At 42.4% G+C, this 22,307-nt stretch overlaps 1 protein-coding gene across 6 annotated transcripts; it reads left to right on the forward strand.

Annotated features, from left to right (window-relative positions):
- The first annotated feature begins 1,750 nt into the window (after positions 1–1,750).
- Positions 1,751–15,022, forward strand: LOC139561377 (calpain-5-like). Of its 6 annotated transcripts, none has more exons than XM_071378418.1 (13): positions 6,538–7,751; positions 8,224–8,429; positions 8,892–9,023; positions 9,272–9,483; positions 10,059–10,251; positions 10,975–11,168; positions 11,358–11,435; positions 11,571–12,033; positions 12,651–12,773; positions 12,924–13,120; positions 13,531–13,649; positions 14,193–14,329; positions 14,613–15,022. In XM_071378418.1, exons 2-13 carry the CDS (start codon positions 8,286–8,288, stop codon positions 14,787–14,789), a joined length of 2,169 nt encoding a protein of 722 aa, XP_071234519.1. In that variant the 5' UTR covers positions 6,538–7,751; positions 8,224–8,285; the 3' UTR covers positions 14,790–15,022. The 6 variants fall into 6 exon arrangements, with proteins under 6 accessions (XP_071234522.1, XP_071234519.1, XP_071234520.1 ...); XM_071378419.1 differs by having other exon boundaries at positions 8,366–8,429; XM_071378417.1 differs by having other exon boundaries at positions 6,538–6,836; positions 7,245–8,429.
- Positions 15,023–22,307: the final 7,285 nt, after the last annotated feature.

A 22,307-nucleotide genomic window follows, 5' to 3' on the forward strand; every position in this document is an offset into this window, starting at 1 on the left:
TGTGACAGATTGAACATGGACATCACACATACAGCGTGTCACTCAACTGTTACGTATTCACAAACACACTTAGACGCTTTAAAAAGTCACAAGCAACGTCGCTCATGTCAGAACTACACACACAGAGAAGTCAGACAGAGAGGCACACACACACACACACACACAGACTGAAGATAAAATAAATGACGATAGCCTCAAACATTAAGAATTGCTATTCATGCTGTAATAACAGTCATGTCATATTTTTTTATTCAACTTTTATTTGAACCAGGAAATCCATTGAACATAAAGAACATGTTTTCCAAGGGAGAGCTGGTCAAGATGCCACTATAAACACTGGAAAACTACCACAAGACCTACAGCTGGTCTGCGAGCCTGTATGGGTTGCCTTAGAGACGGAGAAGACAGACAGGAACAACAGAAGCTGACCCTATAGCTCCATACAACCTCTCTCTCTCTCTCTCTAACATCCTCTATTGGATATATGGGTGTCCAGAAGAGGCTTTCCTGACATTTAGCTTCCCTAGATAACATTATACTGTATTGGACCAATCAGATGGAACTGCATTTATGACTAAGAGGGAGTGTTTCACGGGACGTACCTGAGCTCCAGGAATTTGCTCATACCGGGAACCAAAGTGGATACAGTGACAATCCATCTAGAACAGGTATTCACTGTACTTAGTTAGAATGTTTGATTTGATGTATTTACTTGTTTGAATATGTACAGGTTAACAACTGGGCATCAAGACATATTAACAGATTGAGACGTTATATTGCAGAGAAACACTGTAGCAAGGCTTCTGTCATTCTTACCTTTGTCATGCACAGAGGATAAGTTCTTTTCAGTTCTGCCATACTCTCATAGACAGAACCAATATCAGTTCATTTTAGAATTGCTAATGTGAAGAAGTGCTTCTCGTCTTTAACTTCCCTTAACATGGCGCCCGGGGAGGAAAAGTCAGAGTGTAATTTACTAATGTTGGCCTGTGTGTGTGTGTGTGTGTGTGTGTGTGTCGGTACTTAGCACCACTAGATCCCCAGCCACCTACACCACACACACACACACACCGTCTCCTGGCATAAACACTGACACAGAATCGCACCTGGCTCACACACACTAATGCACACACACACACTCTGATGCACACACTCAATCACACAGATACACACACACTGACGCACACACACACACACAGTGATGCACACTCATACACACTTTGCTGGCTGGTGTCTGCCCTCTTGGCAGTAGCTAGGTCTAATGACTGTGTCCTCACCTCATGTCCCTTCCCCCTGACCCCGATGACCTTAAAGTTAACCATTCTAGCTCTACACTTTTCATTAATGTGATGTACTATCTGTGAATAGCTTAGTTACTTTCTATTTCTCGTTTGTTTTTGTTCTACTTGACTTTCTAATAAATGTTTTATAGTAAGGGAAATGAAAGGAACAGGGGGATACTGGTCATTTGTACAACTGAATGCCTTCAACTGAAATGTGTCTTCCTACTACTGATATTGATTACTGCATTGTTGTGAAAGAGCAAGCAAGAAAGTTATTTCACTGTACTAGTGCATGTGACAATAACAATAACAACATGAAACTATCTTACCCTAGACACCAATAGAATGAGAGGATATGTAATATCATGTTCTAAATAATGAAATGAGCAGACATGTTCCTTGCTGTTCCCCCATATCCTCTCTCATGCCCCATCTCTTTCTCTCTCAATCCCTGTCTCCACTTTTTCTCTCTCATCCTCAGTATGCCAGAGAGGGTGTATGGGTTCCAGGGGCAGAGTTTCCACAAGCTGAAGAGGGCGTGTCTGCGGCGGGGCAAGCTCTTCCAGGACCCCCTCTTCCCCCCCTCTGCACTGTCACTCTTCTACAAACGAGACCCACCCCCTGGACTCACATGGAAGAGACCACGGGTGAGAGATTGGGAGATGGAGGGGAGAGAGAATTGGAAAGAGTGAGTGGATGAGTGCTAAGGAAGTGCAAGTGTCAAATGCAATTTCATCAATTTCTGGAATTTTCCAGCCCTAAAGTCAGGTTTGGCAATTTACCTGTCTAACATCAGCCCTTGTGCTGAGGTCGGAGAGGAGGCAATATTTGAGGTGTGTCCCCAGCTAGCACATAACGTTCTAAGAACCATGTTTGTTAGAGCTTGGTGAGAGCGTGGTTGTCCTATGGTTATTTTGCATACAACCTTCCCACAATGTTCTGAGAATGGTGCAGGATACCCAGCTAGCACATAAGGTTCTGAGAACCATGTTTCTTAGGTGGTAATTTCAGTACTCCAGCATAACGTATTCTACAGGTTTACTCATGGTTCTGTTTAAAGTCATGTTCTCGGAATGTTCAGAGAACGTTACAACGTTCTTCTGTGGGAATTTCAGTACTTCAGCATGACCTTTGCTGTAGGTTTCCTCATGGATTGTGGATGTGAGCCATTAAGAGGGCGAATGGTCAAGACAAAATATTTCATGTGGTACAGTAGTAGTTGCCAGGCGCCCCAGTTTGAGTCTGTTAAGAACTGCAGCATTGATGAGTTTTTCACACTCAACAGTTTCCCGTGTGCATCAACAATGGTCCACCACCCAACGGACATTCAGCCAACATGACAACTGTGGAAACCATTGGAGTCAACATCCCTGGTCCATGCCCCGACAAATTGAGGCTTTTCTGAGAGCAAAAGAGGGTGAATCTCAATATTAGGAAGGTGTTCCTAATGTTTTGTAAACTCAGTGTATATAAAACAAAGGGAAATAACATTGTTGACTGCACTGGGCCTGTGAAGATTTCATGCAGCGCTAATGAGAAGTTTTAAGACCCACAAAAAGCAGGTTTTACTAACGCAGGTGATAATGAATTTAGCCATTATGCACAGTGCCCATGGAAGGAGAGATGTGCCTTTTGTGCCGGTGAATCTCATATTTAGAATTATTTTTTTTAAATAGTTTCGCTGCATTTCGTTGAATTTAATAAAAAAATCAAGCATTGCCTTTCCTTCCACTTAATCATGTCTGGTTTAGCAGCATCGCACAGATGCATCTTTTTATCCTGGCCATTAGCCAACAGACTATGAATAAAGTTTTTTTAATGGTCTACTGAGAGTGCTGTGACATATTTCGGAGGTTTTTGCCCTCAAGCTTTTTCAATATTCACAATTCACATACCTGCATACCTCATTTTGCTTGTTCAAATAGGCTACCCATCCCAATTTTCAAAGAGCACTCCTTGCCCAATTATCAAAGACACGCACTTCCAAACTATTCAGTCCTCCTATATTAACTATGGATTTTTTGGAGAATCTGCCTAGCACATAGACAACGATACAATAGCGTAGTCAATTTTTGCTTATTGACTAGGTTTGGCATGTCCATGTCCAGACTGCAATTTACAGGAGGCCCAGCCCCTATATAGGTGTGAACGCTAGAGCCTATGTTTAACAATGCATTTCCATATTGAAGCAAAGCAAGTTGAACAATGTGCACCACAAACATGTTCAACATATTTAGCAAATATGGGGCAGGATATTTAACGACCTAGGCTAACATTCAAATTGGAGTTGATGACAACGCAATACAGAAAAGACCGTAAATCCTGATAACACATTATTCCATCGAAATCAATCAGTCAATGTATTTTTCTGTCTAAAACCACACACTCGTGCTGGACCCCCCTACATGCCCTCTCCCTGTGGCAGGGGGCACCAGTCTAATTCTAGTCATCCACTCAGCAGGTTTTATTCCAGATCTAGTTAATTAAAGCCTTTCTAAAGGACCAGAGACGTCAGGACAGAGTAACCCGACCCGGTCCAGAGTGTGTGTGGCGCGTGTTGCGGATTAGGATCTGAAAATGACCAGGGTATCAGTGTGTGTTTATAAAAGAAACACTTGATTTAAATAGCATATGTCTGTGATGATGAGTGGGGAAGTGTAGCGGTGTGTCTTCAAGGTTGGCTATTTATTGGATATGAGGTTGTGGTTGTATGTAGTCTTAACATGTAAGACATACAATGCATTCAGAAAGCATCCAGACCCCTTGACTTTTTTCACATTGTCACGCCCTGACCATAGAGAGCCTTTTTATTCTCTATTTTGGTTAGGTCGGGGTGTGACTAGGGTGGGTAATCTAGGTTGTTTTTTTCTATGTTGGCCTGGTATGGTTCCCAATCAGAAGCAGCTGTTTATCGTTGTCTCTGATTGGGGATCATATTTAGGCAGCCATTTTCCCACTGTGTTTTGTGGGATCTTGTTTATGTGTAGTTGCCTGTGAGCACTCCATAGCTTCACGTATTGTTTGCTTTTTTCTTGTTTTGTGCATTTCACGAATAAAACGATGTGGAACCCATATCACGCTGCGCCTTGGTCCGAATGTTATTTCGAACGATCGTGACACACATTTTGTTACGTTACAGCCTCAGTCTAAAATTGATTAAATTACAATTTTGCCTCATCAACACATTACCCCATAATGACAAAGCAAAAACAGGTTTTTAGAATTTTTAGCAAATGTATAACAAATTAAAAACAGTAATACCTTATTTACATAAGTATTCAGACCCTTTGCTATGAGACTCGGAATTGAGCTCAGGTGCATCCTGTTTCCATTGATCATCCTTGAGATGTTTCTACAACTTGATTGGAGTCTACCTGTGGTAAATTCAATTGATTGGAAATGTTTTGGAAAGAAACACACCTGTCTATATAAGGTCCCACAGTTGATAGTGCATGTCAGTTCAAAAACCAAGCCATGAGGTCGAAGGAATTGTCCATAGAGCTTCGAGACAGGATTGTGTCGAGGCACAGATCTGGGGAAGGGTACCAAAAAATGTCTGCAGCATTGAAGATCCCCAAGAACACAGTGGACTCCATCATTATTTAATGGAAGAAATTTTCCATCCACCAAGACTATTCCTTGAGCTGTCTGCCCGGCCAAACTGAGCAATCAAGGGAGAAGGGCCTTGGCCAGGGAGGTGACCAAGAATCCGATGGGCACTCTGACAGAGCTCCAGAGTTCCTTTCAGAGAACCTTCCAGAAGGACAACCATCTCTGCAGCACTCCACCAATCAGGTCTTTTTATGGTAGAGTGGCCAGACGGAACCCACTCCTCAGTAAAAGGCACATCACAGCCCGCTTGGAGTTTGCCAAAAGGCACCTAAATGACTCTCAGACCATGAGAAACAAGATTCTCTAGTCTGATGAAACCAAGATTGAACTCTTTGGCCTGAATGACAAGCGTCACGTCTGGAGGAAACCTGGCACCATCCCTATGGTGAAGCATGGTGGTGGTAGCATCAGCATGTTTTTCAGTGGCAGGGAGACGAGTCAGGATCGAGGGAAAGATTAACAAAGCAAAGTACAGAGAGATCCTTGATGAACACCTGCTCCAGAGCCCTCAGGACCTCAGACTGGGGCGAAGGTTCACCTTCCAACAGGACAACGACCCTAAGCACACAGCCAAGACAATGCAGGAGTGGCTTCAGGACAAGTCCTTGAATGTCCATGAGCCCGGACTTGAACCCGATCGAACATCTCTGGAGAGACCTGAAAATAGCTGTGCAGCGACGTTCCCCATCCAACCTGACAGCGCTTGAGAGGATCTGCAGAAAAGAATGGGAGAAACTCCCCAAATACACGTGTGCCAAGCTTGTAGGATCATACCTAAGAAGACTCGATGCTGTAATCACTGCCAATGGTGCTTCAACAAAGTATTGAGAAAAGTTTTTTTTAAATATTTTTTTTGCTAGCATTTCTGAAACCCTGTTTTCGCTTTGTCATTATGGGGTATTGTGTGTAGATTGATGAGGGGGAAAAATCTATTTCATCCATTTTAGAATAAGGTTGTAACGTAACAAAATTTGGAAAAAGTCAAGGGGTCTGAGTACTTTCCGAATGCACTGTACATACAAGATACACAAATTATAGAAGGTCTGATGTTGATTGTAATGCTAAATATATAATACTGTACTTACAGGTAGTGTCTTAACAACTGCCTCTGTAGCCAACATTTCAGCATTTAACGTAAACTCGTACATCGCCTTGGTCCGTACAATTGCCCTTATTTTAGCGCCCCAAAAACGTAATACTTCCAGATCAACTGTAATGTCAATACCATTGTAAAGCACAATTTCTCCCCTTTCCAACATGATCAATTACATGACCTAAACGCTGCCCGTTTCTGCATAATTCAAGCAGGCAATGAGCCCTGTCGGGTCTTTTTAAAAATGGCGGGTGGGGAAGCGAAACTAATGCGTGATAGTGAGAAGGAGAGGTTGTGTGGGAAAATTGCTTTTTTTCACTCGATCTGTCCAACTTATCACCTTATCGCCTCTAAAATGTATATAAAACACTATAAAGAGTTTATATAATGTGTCATTACATACCTATTTGAAGGTTTATGTCGAATTTGAATCGGGTTTTTAGGGTGGTGCTAAAGTGATCTTAGAAGTAAACAGCAGCTTTGAGAATGATGATCGAATGCAATGATGATGCAAAAAATGACTAGGTATCCCACCTTTACCCCCGTCACTGTCCATTTCTTGTTTTTAAACGATGAGAGAAGTGCTACACCTGGTGGAGAGATTGTAAGACAGAAATAGTTGCTTTATGCGTGCTGTACGTTACGACATGACACGTCACGATGTAACGGATGGTCAGTTTTTTCAACTTTTCTCCAATACTATAGAGCTATTACCATGTCGATCAACGCTTGAATAGAAACCTAGTTCACACCCCCGATTTTGAAGTCAACACAGTCGCTACAGTCCCATTAGTTTTCTCTGTAGCCTCGTTTGAATGTTGTGGTTGCGCACATTTGTACGGAATGGGGTGAGTTTAGTTATATGCCTATTTATTTTCTGCAACAACACAGTCACTCATCATCACAGATTGTAAGCCAGCTAGTGCCATTGACTACTAGGCCTAGAGATGGTGACAGATGATTGACATTGGGAAAATAATGACTATCAGCTATCAGCTAATGATGGTGAGAATGTAAATATGTTGTTAATATGTTATTATGTTAATATTAGATGTTAATATGCTAGCTGGCTAGCTGTGATGTCGAAACAAACAAATTTGTACTTGATTTGAATTTGTTCTGCTGCTTACATCTGCCTCTTACTAACATGCAGTTGAATTGTCCCCTTCTCTGTCCCTAAAGCCTGTTGCACAATTCCCAGTCGTAACAGTTTGCACATATTTTCGGACAACATTTTGTGGTGTTTTGGTGTTCAGCAGGTCGAAGTTCGGTAGCCGAAGTCTATGCCCCTTTGTCGGTGATTGGTCAACAGTACGGACAGGATGGATGGGATTCCTCAAAGAAGTGTCATTCAACTAGTTTTCGTGTACATTTTTTCACTTGATAAATAATGCACCAAAAATCTTAGTTAGATGTAAAATTGCGCAACTAATACTTCCTCTGCAAAAACATCCAAATGAATGACATATTTCTTGCTTTATCTTAGATTACTTCTGACTATTTTGCTACAGCGCCTCAAGAGGGACAAACATTAATATTGATGCTTTTTCTAGTTTTTCAAGCAAAGGTCTTATGCGAGGGAGTATGCGTGGCACAGACGTCCAATTTGCCAAGCCGAGTTCGGCAAACCGAACATAGTATGGGGGCGCCTTAACAGTGAGAGACACACATGACACATCCAACTAAAAAGTAGCCTCCTATACATAGACAAAACTGCCACGGGGGATGCGGGGACTTGTTTTGGATGTAAGCTGTAGAGATCGGTAAGAACTGTCACTTCTATAGCCAAATCTCTCATTCATATTTTTTTTTAATGTATTAAATAAGTAATGTCAAACTGTGTAGAATTGCAAGGAAATGCCTTTTAAAATGTCCAAAAAACTTCTGTCTACTGTTTCGCGCTTGCTCCTACCAGTATGCAAGTCTCCCCGTCCGGCGCCCGCAGTCAGTGTAAACTGCATGCAGATGAGTGCGCTCTTGTGGCAGAAGGGGAATTTTCTGATATTCAGAGCTTATGAAATTAGCTAGTTTGATGTGCAATTCATTTCACTTCAAATGAAAAGCAAAATGAAAAGAGACTCAAAATAAAATGTAAAAAGTAATTCATAAAATCCAGAGCTGACAGAGCACTTTTCTGTAGGAGGGCAAAAGGGTCGGTGCTGGAGGACTGGTTGAGCCCTATCTGTGCATGTGCCTGATATTATAGGTGGTAGCTAACCTCACTCTTTTCTGTAGTGTGTTCCTCATGCTCTGTGCAGGTATTTTAAGCGTGCATCCACCGGGGGTCAAATGATAGGATGACATCTGTCACCTCACTCTGCAGTGAGACACACACTCACTCATATAATCGCGCACGTGCACACACACACACACACAGGATGCTTGGACACTGTGAACTTCCCTTCCTCAGCTATCATCCAGTCAGCTTCATACTTCATCCGGTAGGTTGAACATGATATCATCTAAGGGAAAATGAAGTTCATAACTTTTCTAAAGTTACATTTGGACAAGTTATGTCCTGTGTGGAAGTGTGTGTGGGCGTGTGTGTGTGTTAGTGTATGAGTGTGTGTATCCTTATAACTCTGCTGTGACCTGATACTGTCAAAACATAAGATCAACAGCTCCAATTGGACAGGATCTCTCTCTTCTACACTGCTCTGACATCAAAGTAAAATAAGCGTAAACTGGATCAACACACTAGTCCTAACAAATACAATGGCACCATGACAAGATAAACTAGATCCAATAGGCTTACACCCAGTTTACTTTTGGGCCTATAATACATTAGAATTCTCTCTCTCTCTCTCTCTCTCTCTCTCTCTCTCTCTCTCTCTCTCTCTCTCTCTCTCTCTCTCTCTCTCTCTCTCTCTCTCTCTCTCTCTCTCTCTCGCTCTCTCTCTCAGGAGCTGTGTAAGGACCCTCGTCTCTTTGTGGATGGCATCAGCACGCGAGATCTGCACCAAGGCAGTCTGGGTAACTGCTGGATGGTGGCGGCCACTTCCTGTCTGGCCTCAGAACCTTCACTTTGGAAGAAGGTGAGGGGTCAAAGGGCAGAAGCCAAATCTCTGTAGGTCACCTCACTGGTTTACTTCCTGGTCACTGATTTAATTTAAATTTCACTGAGAGGTCTTGATGATCAGTTGCTTATAGCTTAATCTGACATGTTAGCGCTGGGCTGGACCAAAAACCTGCACACCCTGTGACCACTGTAATAACACATTCAGTAACCACCCCTGAAAACTTAAAAAAAAAAAACATTTATTTGATTGGTTTAAACTACCAGGTGATTCCTGACCACACGGAGCAGGAGTGGAACCCCAAGCGTCCCGACCTGTACGCCGGAATCTTCCACTTCCGCTTCTGGCGGCTGGGGCGCTGGACAGACGTGGTGGTGGACGACCGCCTGCCAGTCAGTGAGGACGGAACGCTGCTCTTCTGCCGCTCAGCCACGCCACGGGAGTTCTGGAGCGCCCTGCTGGAGAAGGCCTACGCCAAGTGAGACTTTAAACTATGCTAAAGCCAAGAACCAGCTGAGAAATTAGATTTCAGGTTGGCTAAGAGAAAGGTTGTTAATCAGTCAATTAATATCTTATTGTCCCAGTTGCACCTAGTAAATTGTTATCTAATGAATACATTATAAACTGGGTGGTTCGAGCCTTAAATGCTGATTGGCTGACAGCCGTGGTATATCAGACCGTATACCACGGGTATGACAAAACATGTATTTTTACTGCTCTAATTACATTGGTAATCAGTTCAAAATAGCAATAAGGCACCTCGGGGGTTTGTGATATATGGCCAATATACCACGGCTAAGGGCTGTGTCCAGTCACTCCGCGTTGCGCCGTGCATAAGAACAGCCCTTATTGGCCATATACCACACCTCCTTGGGCCTTATTGCTTAAGTATACACCACACAGCAAATACACACTTGACAAAATAAACCCCATTCCACCCCTTCAATGTCTCTCCTCATCCTCAACGATTCCCCTCTTTCCCTGTCTTCCAACCTTCGTATTCTCCCCTCTTGTTCCCCACCCACTAATCTCCCCCTCTCTTCTCTCACCAAGGTTGAACGGCTGCTATGAGGCGTTGGAAGGCGGTAACACGGCAGAGGCCCTGATCGACTTCACAGGGGGTGTGTCAGAGCCCCTAAGCCTGGACAGGGAGGCCCTCACCCTGCACCTCAATCAGAGGAGGGCACTGTTCCAGACCCTGGCCAAGGCTCATGGACGCAGAGCCCTCATCACCTGCTCTATACGGGTCAGTGAACAATAGACGTTTCTCTGTTTAACGGCAGATCTAGGATCAGCTTACCCTCCCCAAAACGTAACAGCAACCATGTGTGGGGAAAATGTTTAATTGACCTTAGATCAGTGAATTAGTACTAAAAGATCAGCTTGACTGTGGAACTTTAATCCATCACAATACCAGAGACCAATACTGGAGGCCTCAATCTAAACTGGTGCCCACGTGCCCTAGATATTACATGTGCATGAAGGGTGGTAATGAATGGTTTGGGATTGGGCCAGAGAGATTCTATGAATGTCATTCTAGCAGAGAGGTCACCTCTGAATACTGTACTGTACTGGGTCATAGAGAGACAGTTGGCTATATAGTGGCTATGTTAAGCATAGTCCAGCATTAACACCAACCTTTACTGTACTATGACAGGAGTGACACTGCATGCTCTCTATCCTGGCACGTTCTCTTGTCTTTGACTTGTTCGCTCTCTGCCCTTCCTCTTTCCTGTCCTCATAAACACTCCAGATACATGCCTTAATTGATTAATGATCTGTATTGTTTATTGTGTAGTTATAGTATCGTGCATGATTCTTACTAAACAAATCAGGGGACCTTCATAGAGTGCCTGTATTGTGTATTGATATTAGTGTATTTCTATTGTGTATTGTATTGCATATCTGTATTCTCTCTCTCGCTCTGTCTCTGTCTCTCTCTTTGTCTGTGTCTCTCTGTCTGTCCCAGCCAGCGGAGGGGGAGACAGTAGAGTCAGTACTAGACTGTGGTCTGGTGCGGGGCCATGCCTACGGTATCACCGCGGTGAGGAAAGTGCGTCTGGGGGAGTGGTCGCTGCTGGGTGGCTGTGGTGGCCGCCTCTGCATGGTGCGCATGAGGAACCCATGGGGTACAGCCGACTGGACCGGGCCCTGGAGTCAGGGGTGAGGGGGCTACTACTGTACTGTTCATAGGTCAAGGTCAAGGTAGCCTCACTTGGGTCATAACAAATGTCAGGATCTGGCTAGAAACATGTTTTTGTCTATTTTGGTTGGCCACAAAATTGGAGGGTCTCATAGCAAAGCACACATGAAGGGAACCACTGACACAGAGCCCTTTTGCGCCACCTTCAGGTCTCAACATTGGCAGCAGGTTGGTCGTGGTGAAAGGGAGAAGATGGGCCTCATAGTCAGAGATGTGGGGGAGTTCTGGTAAAAACAAACAGTCAAATAAATGTTACTCTTTTAACAGAAAACAACTTAAATGCTCAGTGCATAGCATACGTTAACAAATACACTTCAATTCATCCTGAAAAGCTAAATAAATAGGGGTGTCTCTCCTCTCAGGATGGAGTTTGAGGACTTCTGCCGCTACTTCACAGACGTGGTGGTGTGTCGTCTGGTAGAACGATCCCTGCTGTGGCCCAAAACTCACTGGAGAGAAGTACGCTGCCCTGGGGAGTGGGCTCCAGCCCCCAACACCCCCGGCACCCTCCTCTCCAGGCGCCAGGCACCCAACCTGGGGAAGAATGCTGCCAAGCCTGGGGGGTTGAACCAGACTCAGAGAGGGGACCGGAAAGAGGCAAGACTGGGGGAGAGACAGAGGGGTGGAGGGGGAGGTCGAGCTGTTCGTGGTGGAGGGAGGGAAAAAATGGTTGTTGCGAAAGAAGGGGAGAAGAAGACGAAGAGGAAGGAGGAGGGGGTGAAGAAGGAGGGAGAGGTGGATGGAGGATGGGATGAACAGACTGATAAGAAGAGTAGGTGTGGAGGATGCATCAACCACAAAGACACTTTTCTACACAACCCCCAGGTGAGCCTACACTTCAGCTAGGTTTTTGCTCATAACAGCTGGTTAAATGGTTCCATGTAGAGGTCCAGTTTATCCTACACTCAGAATATGTTTGGTTATGACTGGGTGGGGGAGAACTGTTTCGTCCTAATTTAGTTGTTACATTCGGACTGTAGTGAAAAACACATTCTTGATATTCTGAGAAGGACACTCAGGATGCTAGAATAGTATCTCAAATATAGTATGCATATACCACAAGCATGCAAATAGCTTGTGTTGCTGAAATTGTAAGGAATTAATATGAACTATTTGGGCAACTGCTACAATCTTAATGGCATGGAAATAGACCTGTGAAAGCCTATTCAGAGTGGCGCTGTTGGAAACAACATTGCTAAGCTAAAAACAACATGGCTGACACTAAGCTATATTAGTGGTACTCTAAAACTGCTACTGTAGGACTCTCTCTCCCCCTTTAATTTTTTTTATTTATCCCAGCCCCCATCCCCGCAGGAGGCCTTTTGCCTTTTGGTAGGCCGTCATTGTAAATAAGAATTTGTTCTTAACTGACTTGCCTAGTTAAAAAAAAGGTTGCATAAAAATATAAATAAATTCTCTCTCTCTCTTTCTCCCCTTCTCAGTTCATGTTTGAGGTGCAGGGAAAGGAGGATGAGGTGTTGATCTGTCTGCAGCAGGAGGACAGGAGGATAAAGAGGAAGGATGGAGGAGGAGAGAATCTGCCCATCGGCTTCGAGGTGCTGAGGGTGAGTCACAGGGCTTCAAAAGGGCCACTGTAGAACGCTATAGTACACCCAAGGTGTGTGTGTGTGCATATGACCGTGAGTGTGTGAATACTCCATATTTCCTGTGTGTGTTTAACCCTCTATTCATTCACCCTCCACCCCTGTCATCAGGTGGAGGTGAACCGGCTAAGCCGTGTGCAGTGTGTGGTGGAGCAGGCAGCGAGCTCTGTGTACATGGACTCCCGTAGCGTGGCCCTGCGAGTGTCCCTGGGCCCCGGCCGCTACGCCCTCCTGCCCACCACCTTCCAGCCCGGGGCCACAGGACGCTTCCTGATACGCCTCTTCTCACATTCCCACCTCAGACTCAGGTTAGGGGTGGGAAGGGGGAATGGTGTGAATGTTAGGAATAAAGGAATGGTGTGAATGTTAGGAATGAAGGAATGGTGTGAATGTTAGGAATGAAGGAATGGTGTGAATGTTAGGAATGAAGGAATGGTGTGAATGTTAGGAATGAAGGAATGGTGTGATTGTTAGGAATGAAGGAATGGTGTGAATGTTAGGAATGAAGGAATAGAATGTACTGTATCTTAGGACTGAAGGAATGAAATGTGTTAGGAATGAAGGCGTTAAGAATGTCAAGGGTTTGTCTGAGTTTCCCTCTGCATTTAGCATGTCAGCACCAGATAATGATTGATTGTATCGATTCTCCCCCTTTTCCACTTCACTACTATTATTTATCTCCCTCCCTCTCTCTCTCTCTCGCTCTACCTTCTGTTAGTGAGTTGAGAGAGGAGTTGCCTGCTCCCTCACTGTGGCAGTGTTGTCTTCCCCAGCCCAGTATAGTAACCACCGTCCACCTACGTCGAGCATCTGGACTCAGCCAGCCTAAACAGACAGGTATATATTACATCACTGTGACATTACGCCATAACATTATCATAACATACATTATCAATATCAGAACATACATTTTACACATACAGGATCAATATCAGAACATACATTATCAATATCAGAACATACATTATCAATATCATAAAATCCATTTTACATATACAAGATCAATATCATAACATTCATTATCAATATCATATCATACGTGATAAACATACATGATCAATAGCATGCATTATAAACATACATTATCAATATCATAGCATACATTATAAACATACATGATCAATATCATAACATGCATTATCAATATCATAGCATACATTATAAACATACATGATCAATATCATAACATGCATTATCAATATCATAACTTACCTTATCAGAAAATACATTACCATCATACGGAACGGTGGCTTTTACCAACAACTGGCCACATGTAATCTCATTGTATACAAACCTTGATGTCCATCTTTTACAAGATTACAAAGACTACAAACATGAGACTAATTGTCTATGTATTGTGTCTGTATCTGTGTTGTGTAGCACCAGATGTGTATGCGGTGATCTGGTGTGAGGACGACACCATAAGAACACGTGTGTTCAAGGAGGATGGAAACCCAGAGTTCAACATCAGGGCCATTTTCTACAGGAGAAACCCAGACGCACATATTAGCATTGAGGTTAGAAATATACACATCTTAGTGAGACAAACACAGACACATCAGTTAGACACACACACACACACACACACACACACACACACACACACACACACACACACACACACACACACACACACACACACACACACACACACACACACACACACACACACACACACACACTGGGGTAGATACAGTAATTGAAGTATTATGATTCTAGTTATATTCAGGCATGTAATATTTGCTTTTCTTTGTGTGTATGTATGTGTGTATGCTTGCACGTGTGTGTGTGTGTGTTTAGTTGTGGCGCTATGGTCTACTGTGGGACACACTACTGGGCGGGGCTCAGCTCCAGACTAGCGACAGTGAGAAGGGGCGGAGCCGAGTGATTGACCTGCAGGGTGGCCAATCACGGTCAGGATCCAGGGGCTGTATCTATGTGGAAACCTCATCCAGCGAATGCCTAACAGACTTATAACTGACAGCTGTGGCTTGTACCACCCATGATACAACCATGCAATCACTGATTTTCTGGAAGAGGCCGCAGATTTGGACGAAAATGTATCGGGTTCAGTAGCTTTATCCATTGGAACTACCATAAATAACAAAGACAAATACCTCTTTGAATTAACTTAATAATGCATATACACTGAACAAAAATATAATTGCAACATGTTTCATGAGCTGAAATAAAAGATTCTAGAAATGTTCCATCTGCACAAAAAGCTAATTTCTCTAAAATGTTGTGCACAAATTTCTTTACATTGATATTAGTGAGCATTTCTCCTTTGCCAAGATAATCCATCCACCTGACAGGTGTGGCATATCAAGGTGCACCTTGTGCTGGGGACAATAAATGGCCACTCTAAAATGTGCAATTCTGTCACACAACACAATGCCACAGATGTCTCAAGTTGAGGGAGCGTGCAATTGGCATGTTGACTGGAGGAACATCCACCAGAGCTGTTGCCAAAGAATTGAAAGTTAATTTCTTTACCTCCAACATCGTTTTAGAGAATTTGGCGGTACATCCAACCGGTCTCACAACTTGTGTGGGCGAGTGGTTTGCTGATGTCAACATTGTGGTACAGAGCGCCCCATGGTGGTGGTGGGGTTATGATACAGGCAGGCATAAGCTACGGACAATGAACACAATTGCAATTTATCGATGGCAATTTGAATGCACAGAGATACCGTGACGAGATCCTGAGGCCCATTGTCATGCCATTCATCTGCCGCCATCACCTCATGTTTCAGCATGACAATGCACGGCCCCATGGCGCAAGGATCTGTACACAATTCCTGGAAGCTGAAAATGTCCCAGTTCTTTGATGGCCTGCATACTCACCATGTCATTCAGTGAGCATATTTGGGATGCTCTGGATCGAAGTATTCCAGTTCCCGCCAATATCCAGCAACTTCGCACAGGCTTTGAAGAGGAGTGGTACAACATTCCACAGGCCACAATCAACAACCTGATCAACTTTATGCGAAGAAGATGTGTCGCACTGCATGAGGCAAATGGTGGTCACACCAGATACTGACTGGTTTTCAGATCCACGCCCATACCTTTTTTTAAACCTCTTAAGGATTGGACCCTTTTTTCAAATTTAGCCTAAAATGACATACCCAAATCTAACTGCCTGTAGCTCTGAACCTGAAGCAAGGATATGCATATTCTTGATACCACCTTTTTAGATACCTTTAAGGTATCTGTGACCAACAGATGCATATCTCCATTCCCAGGCATGTGAAATCCATAGATTAGGGCCTAATGAATTGATTTCAATTGACTGATTTCCTTCTATGAACTGTAACTCAGTCAAATCTTTGAAACTGTTGCATTTCTATATTTGTTCAGTATAGTTATGAGAACTCAGCACTACTGAGTGAAGGGGAATAATTTGGAACACACAAGCACAGTGATCAGTTTGTTGTTCACCACTAGTGCAGTAGAGATAAGTTAATGTGTAAAATACATGCCCTGGTTTTACATCTCTGCTGGTCAGACCTTGTAGGGCACAGCATTATCCTAAACAAAATAATCAAACTGTGAAACATTATTGGTTCTGGACAGTTACCAGTTGCCAAGGTTATCTGAAGTTGTGTCCATAATACGTAGGCAAATCCCTTTTGCAGACTTTAGGGGACAAATGTGTGCTATCATTAAAATGTGTTTCACAATACAATGTCTTCTTTCTTTTTTCACATGCAGGTACGCACGATAGGTATGTGTGCAGGTCTATGCTCAAAAATATGTAAATACATTATTTGGGCTTTGGCACTGGCTCTTCTTACTGGCAGCTGTATCAGCACGTACTTCAATAACCAACAGGACATAGTTTGTCACAAGACGAAGCACGAAAGTAAGTCGTACAAAATCAAATGACCCTTGATTTGTGTTTCTGTTAACGAATCTGCTTGTGAAATACAGACTGTTTTGTGTGTATTATTGTAATTGATTGATTGAGAACATCAGAAATGTCTTTGCATTAGGGGAGACTGGTGCTAGTTGTCACAATGCTCATCATAAAAAACCTACAGACCGCTGTGAATTAATTTGAAATATGTACCATCTTAAAAAATATGTTTTTAATTTAGATTAAAAAAGATACCCATTGCGCAAAAACTGGTGGAATCAACGTAATTTGTCAACATATTGTGACATGGAATCTACATGGAAAATACATTGGATTAAAAAAAATCTAAACACGTTATTTAAAGTTCGATTTGATTTGTTTACATTCTTGGATTGTGTATGGGGTTGAGATGGAGATCTGAACCCAACATATCAATTTGTACATAAACTGGACCTAAAGCCAGACTAAGTCAGTGGCACAGATGTAACTATCCATGCAGAAGATACACAGAGTATACCAAACATTAGGAACACCTTTTTGCCCACAGAACAGTCTCAATATGTCAGGGCAGGGAGTCTACAAGGTGTCAAAAGCGTTCCACAGGGATGCTGCCCATGTTGACTCCAATGCTTCCCACAGTTGTGTCAAGTTGGCTGGATGTCTTTTGGGTGGTGGCCCATTGACACACACGGGAAACGGTTGAGTGTGAAATACCCAGCAGCGTTGCCGTTCTTGACACACTCAAACCGTTGAGCCTGGCACCCACTACCAAAGGCACTAAAATCTTTTGTCTTGCCCATTCACCTTCTGAATGGCACACCGTTTAAGTGGCAGAACGACGACAAGAATAACATACAGCTGGCGGGTTATACACTGTATTGGCAGGATAGAACAGCAGCCTCGGGTAAGACAAGGGTTGGCAGTCTATGTATATTTTTAAACAACAGTTGGTGCACTATATCTAAGGAAGTCTATGTTTTGCTCGCCTGAGGTAGAGTATCTAATGATAAGCTGCAGACCTCACTATCTACCTAGAGAGTTTTCATCTGTATTTTTCGTAGCTGTCTACATACCACCACAGACTGATGCTGGCACTAAGGATTCCCTCAATGAGCTGCATACTGCCATAAGCAAACAGGAAACCACTCATCCAGAGCGCTCCTAGTGGCCGGGGACTTTAATGCAGGCAAACTTAAATAAGTTTTACCTCATTTCTATCAGCATGTTAAATGTGCAACCAGAGAGGAAAAAACTCTAGACCACCTTTACTCCACAAACAGAGACGGGTACAAAGATCTCCCTCGCCCTCCATTTGGCAATCTGACCATAATTCTATCCTCCTAATTCCTGCTTACAAGCAAAAATGAAAGCAGGACGCACTAGTGACTCGGTCAATAAAAAAGTGGTCAGATGAAGCAGATGCTAAACTACAGGACTGTTTTGCTAGCACAGACTGGAATATGTTCCGGGATTCTTCCGATGGCATTGAGGAGTACACCACATCAGTCACTGGCTTCATCAATAAGTGCATCAATAACATCATCCCCACAGTGACTGTACGTGCATACAGTGCCTTGCAAAAGTATTCACCTCCTTGGCATTTTTCCTCTTGTTGCATTACAACCTGTAATTTAAATTGATTTTTATTTGGATTTCATGTGATGGACAGACACAAAATAGTCCAAATTGGTGAAGTGAAATGAAAAAATAACTTGTTTAAAAAATAAAAATAAATTAAAAAAAACGGAAAAGTGGTGCGTGCATATGTATTTTGCATATGTGTTTTCCCCCTTTGCTATGAAGCCCCTAAATATGATGTGGTGCAACCAATTACCTTCAGAAGTCACTAATTAAATAGATTGCACACAGGTGGACTTTAAGTGTCACATGATCTGTCACATGATCTCAGTGTATATATACATCTGTTCTGAAAGGCCCCAGAGTCTGTAACACCACCAAGCAAGCGGCACCATGGAGACTAAGGAGGTCTCCAAACAGGTCAGGGACAAAGTTGTGGAGAAGTACATATCAGAATTGGGTTATAAAAAAATATCCGAAACTTTTGAACAACCCACGGAGCACCATTAAATCGTATCTGTCCATAGGACCACTTTAAGCAGTACACTCCACAGAGCTGGGCTTTACGGAAGAGTGGCCAGAAAAAAAGCCATTGCTTAAAGAAAAAAATAAGCAAACACGTTTGGTGTTCACCAAAAGGCGACTCACCAAACATATGGAAGAAGGTACTCTGGTCAGATGAGACTAAAATGTAGCTTTTTGGCCATCAAGGAAAACACTATGTCTGGCACAAACCCAACACCTCTCATCACCCCGAGAACACCATCCCCACAGTGAAGCATGGTGGTGGCAGCATCATGCTGTGGGGATGTTTTTCATCGGCAGGGACTGGGAAATTGGTCAGAATTGAAGGAATGATGGATGGAGCTAAATACAGGGAAATTCTTGGGGGAAACCAGTTTCAGTCTTCTAGAAATTTGAGACTGGGACAGAGGTTCACCTTCCAGCAGGACAATGACCCTAAGCATACTGCTAAAGCAACACTCAAGTGCTTTAAGGGGAAACATGTCTTATGTCTTAAATGTCTTGGAATGGCCTAGTCAAAGCCCAGACCTCAATCTAATTGAGAATCTGTGGTATGACTTAAAGATTGCTGTACACCAGCAGGACCCCATCCAACTTGAAGGAGCTGCTCCAGAGTGCTCAGGACCTCAGACTGGGTCGAAGGATCACCTTCCAACAGGACAACAACCCTAAGCACACAGCCAAGACAACGCAGGAGTGGCTTCTCTGAATGTCCTTGAGTGGCCCAGCCATAGCCCGGTCTTGAACCCGATCAAACATCTCTGGAGAGAGCTGAAAATAGTTGTGCAGCATAGCTCCCCATCCAACCTGACAGAGCTTGAGAGGATCTGCAGAGAAGATGGGAGAAACTCCTAATATACAGGTGTGCCAAACTTGTATCTTCATACCCAAGAAGACTTCATGCAGTAATCGCTGCCAAAGGTGCTTCAACAAAGTACTAAGTAAAGGGTCTGAATACTTATGTAAATGTGATATTTCCGTTTTCTTTTTATATAAATTTGCAAAAATTTTGGAAAACAACTTTTTGCTTTGTCATTATGGGGTATTGTGTGTAGATTGATGAGGGAAAAACATATTTAATTCATTTTAGAATAAGGTTGTAACATAACAAAATGTGGATAAAGTCAAGGGGTCTGAATACTTTCTGAAGGCACTGTATATACATTACCAGTCAAAAGTTTGGACACCTACTCATTCAAGGGTTTTTCTTTATTTTGTATATTTTCTACATTGTAGAATAGTGAAGACATCAAAACTATGAAATAATACATATGGAATCATGTAGTAACCAAAAAAGTGTTAAACAAATCAAAATCAATTTTATATTTGACATTCGTCAAAGTAGCCACCCTTTGCCTTTTATGTTTGAATCTCCTGCTCGACTTAGGGACCTTACAGGTAATTGTATATGTGGGGTACAGAGATGAGGTAGTCATTCAAAAATTATGGTAAACACTATTGTTGCACACAGAGTGAGTCCATGCAACTCATTATGTGATACTGTATGGCACCTTTTTACTCTTGAACTTATTTAGGCTTGCCATGACAAAGAGGTTCAATACTTATTGACTGAAGACATTTCAGCTTTTCATTTTGTATTCATTTGTAAAACATTCGAAAAACATAATTCCACTTTGACATTATGGGGTATTGTGTGTCGGCCAGTGACAAAAAATGTATGCTGTAACACAACACAATGTGGAACAAGTCAAGGGGTGTGAATACTTTCTGAAGGGACTGTAGGTCTGTAAGATGTACATTATTATGGATTCTTTACATTTATACCTTCTGGATAACAGTTGCATTTTTCTGTCTGAGGCATTTTACTATCAATGGATATTCCTGGTTTATCGACTCATTAAATTGGTAGCATATCTAACTTCAGTACCCTAATATAATTTGAATGAGCCATAAAATCCATGAATCCATGTCAATGATTGATGAGAGTCAAAATGAAACTAATCCCCACAGAATAATCTTGCACTTTAATGACCTGGCCTCTATTTATCTTACATTTGCTTGTTTGATATGTAGGTCTAGAATATGCACTTTCTGACTAACAGGCTTTTGTTCTTCCTTCTATATCACAGTCGTATTTTCTATGCCAGGGGAATAGCATTTTCATCAAATTTACTGTATTATTGTAACTCATCACGCTGCATCTTATCAGAGTACTTTTTTTACTAACACATTGTGTATTATCAGGCAGCAGGTTTATTTACACTATCATTGTGTTTAATAGCTTGTCTACTATCATTGACTAATTATCATATCTATCTTTAACTATCGGCTACCTCGCTAGTCATGTGTCATTACTGAAAGTAATAGATTCCTTACATGAACCGTGTTCAGTTTTAATAGCCCTACGTAGGTATTTGACTACTAAATAGAGCCATAGGATTACAGCAGGTAGGATCCTCTTTATTTAACTTTCAACTCTTTGTACAGCTATTATCTCATTTAATACTTTTAAAATAAACGATTCACATCACAGGGTAGGCGTACCTTTGATATCTATGATTGGACAATATAGTGATTCAATTAGTATAGGCTGCACTAGACGTAGAGTATACAGTATGCGTCTTATTTGAGACACTGTTTCGGTATGCAGACCTGGGTCAGAATTTGTCAAATTATTTTGAATACTTGAGTTGTGCTTTATTGAGTTGCCTTGTATAATGTAATCAATGGAATAGTCCCAAAGGTGCAAAGTCCAAGCTTAATCAAGCATAACTCAAATATTTTCAAATACTTGTCAAATGACCAAGTCTGTTGGAGTCTTTTAAATCACAGAGTTTTTAAACACAACCATTACAATCACATTTTGAGTAATACAACTAACCAGAAACATTCAGCTTTTTAGGCCTACAAGAGTTTTTATTTTAAAATATCAGTTTAATGTTGAGCTTTGATAACAGTTTATAATTACGTCCTTACTTCTGCCAGGACTCTCTGTCTCATCATTCAGGTGTATCTGCATTATTCACAATGGACCCCCCCCCCCTGTTTTGATTTCAAGGGCCTTGATTGGTCAAAAGTATGACTAATTATGGGATAAAAAATACATATATATATATTTTTTTAAACAGAGCTATGACCTTATTATTAGAGACAGTAGCTCTATACATGGCTCTGCTTATCACCAGCCAGACATTCTGGCATGGCACTTCTTGAGTCATCAATACATTATTTATGCCACTTTGTTACAGGTAGTGTGATCAGGAGCGGACTGGGACCAGAAATCGGCCCTGGCATTTTCAACACCCATCTTTTCCCTTGAGGTCCCTACACTGGCCCATTTCTTAAAAATAAAAAGGACATCCCTGATGTCCCTGATGTCCTTACACAGCTCTCTGGTCTTGGCCATTGTGGAGAGGTTGGAGTCTGTTTGATTGAGTGTGTGGACAGGTGTCTTTTATACAGGTAACGAGTTCAAACAGGTGCAGTTAATACAGGTAATGAGTGGAGAACAGGAGGGCTTCTTAAAGAAAAACTAACAGGTCTGTGAGAGCCGGAATTCTTACTGGTTGGTA

This window comes from Salvelinus alpinus, chromosome 31 (assembly GCF_045679555.1).
Source record: "Salvelinus alpinus chromosome 31, SLU_Salpinus.1, whole genome shotgun sequence".
NCBI lineage: Eukaryota > Metazoa > Chordata > Actinopteri > Salmoniformes > Salmonidae > Salvelinus > Salvelinus alpinus.

What these genes read in the sequence shown, in the direction of transcription:
- LOC139561377 (XM_071378421.1), top strand. Translation starts at nt 1,766, where the DNA reads ATGCCAGAGAGGGTGTATGGGTTCCAGGGGCAGAGTTTCCACAAGCTG. An exon ending in AACCTTCACTTTGGAAGAAG is followed by an intron (nt 9,024 to 9,271) that starts GTGAGGGGTCAA and finishes TTAAACTACCAG; the next exon opens with GTGATTCCTGACCACACGGA. An exon ending in ACCGGGCCCTGGAGTCAGGG is followed by an intron (nt 11,169 to 11,357) that starts GTGAGGGGGCTA and finishes CGCCACCTTCAG; the next exon opens with GTCTCAACATTGGCAGCAGG.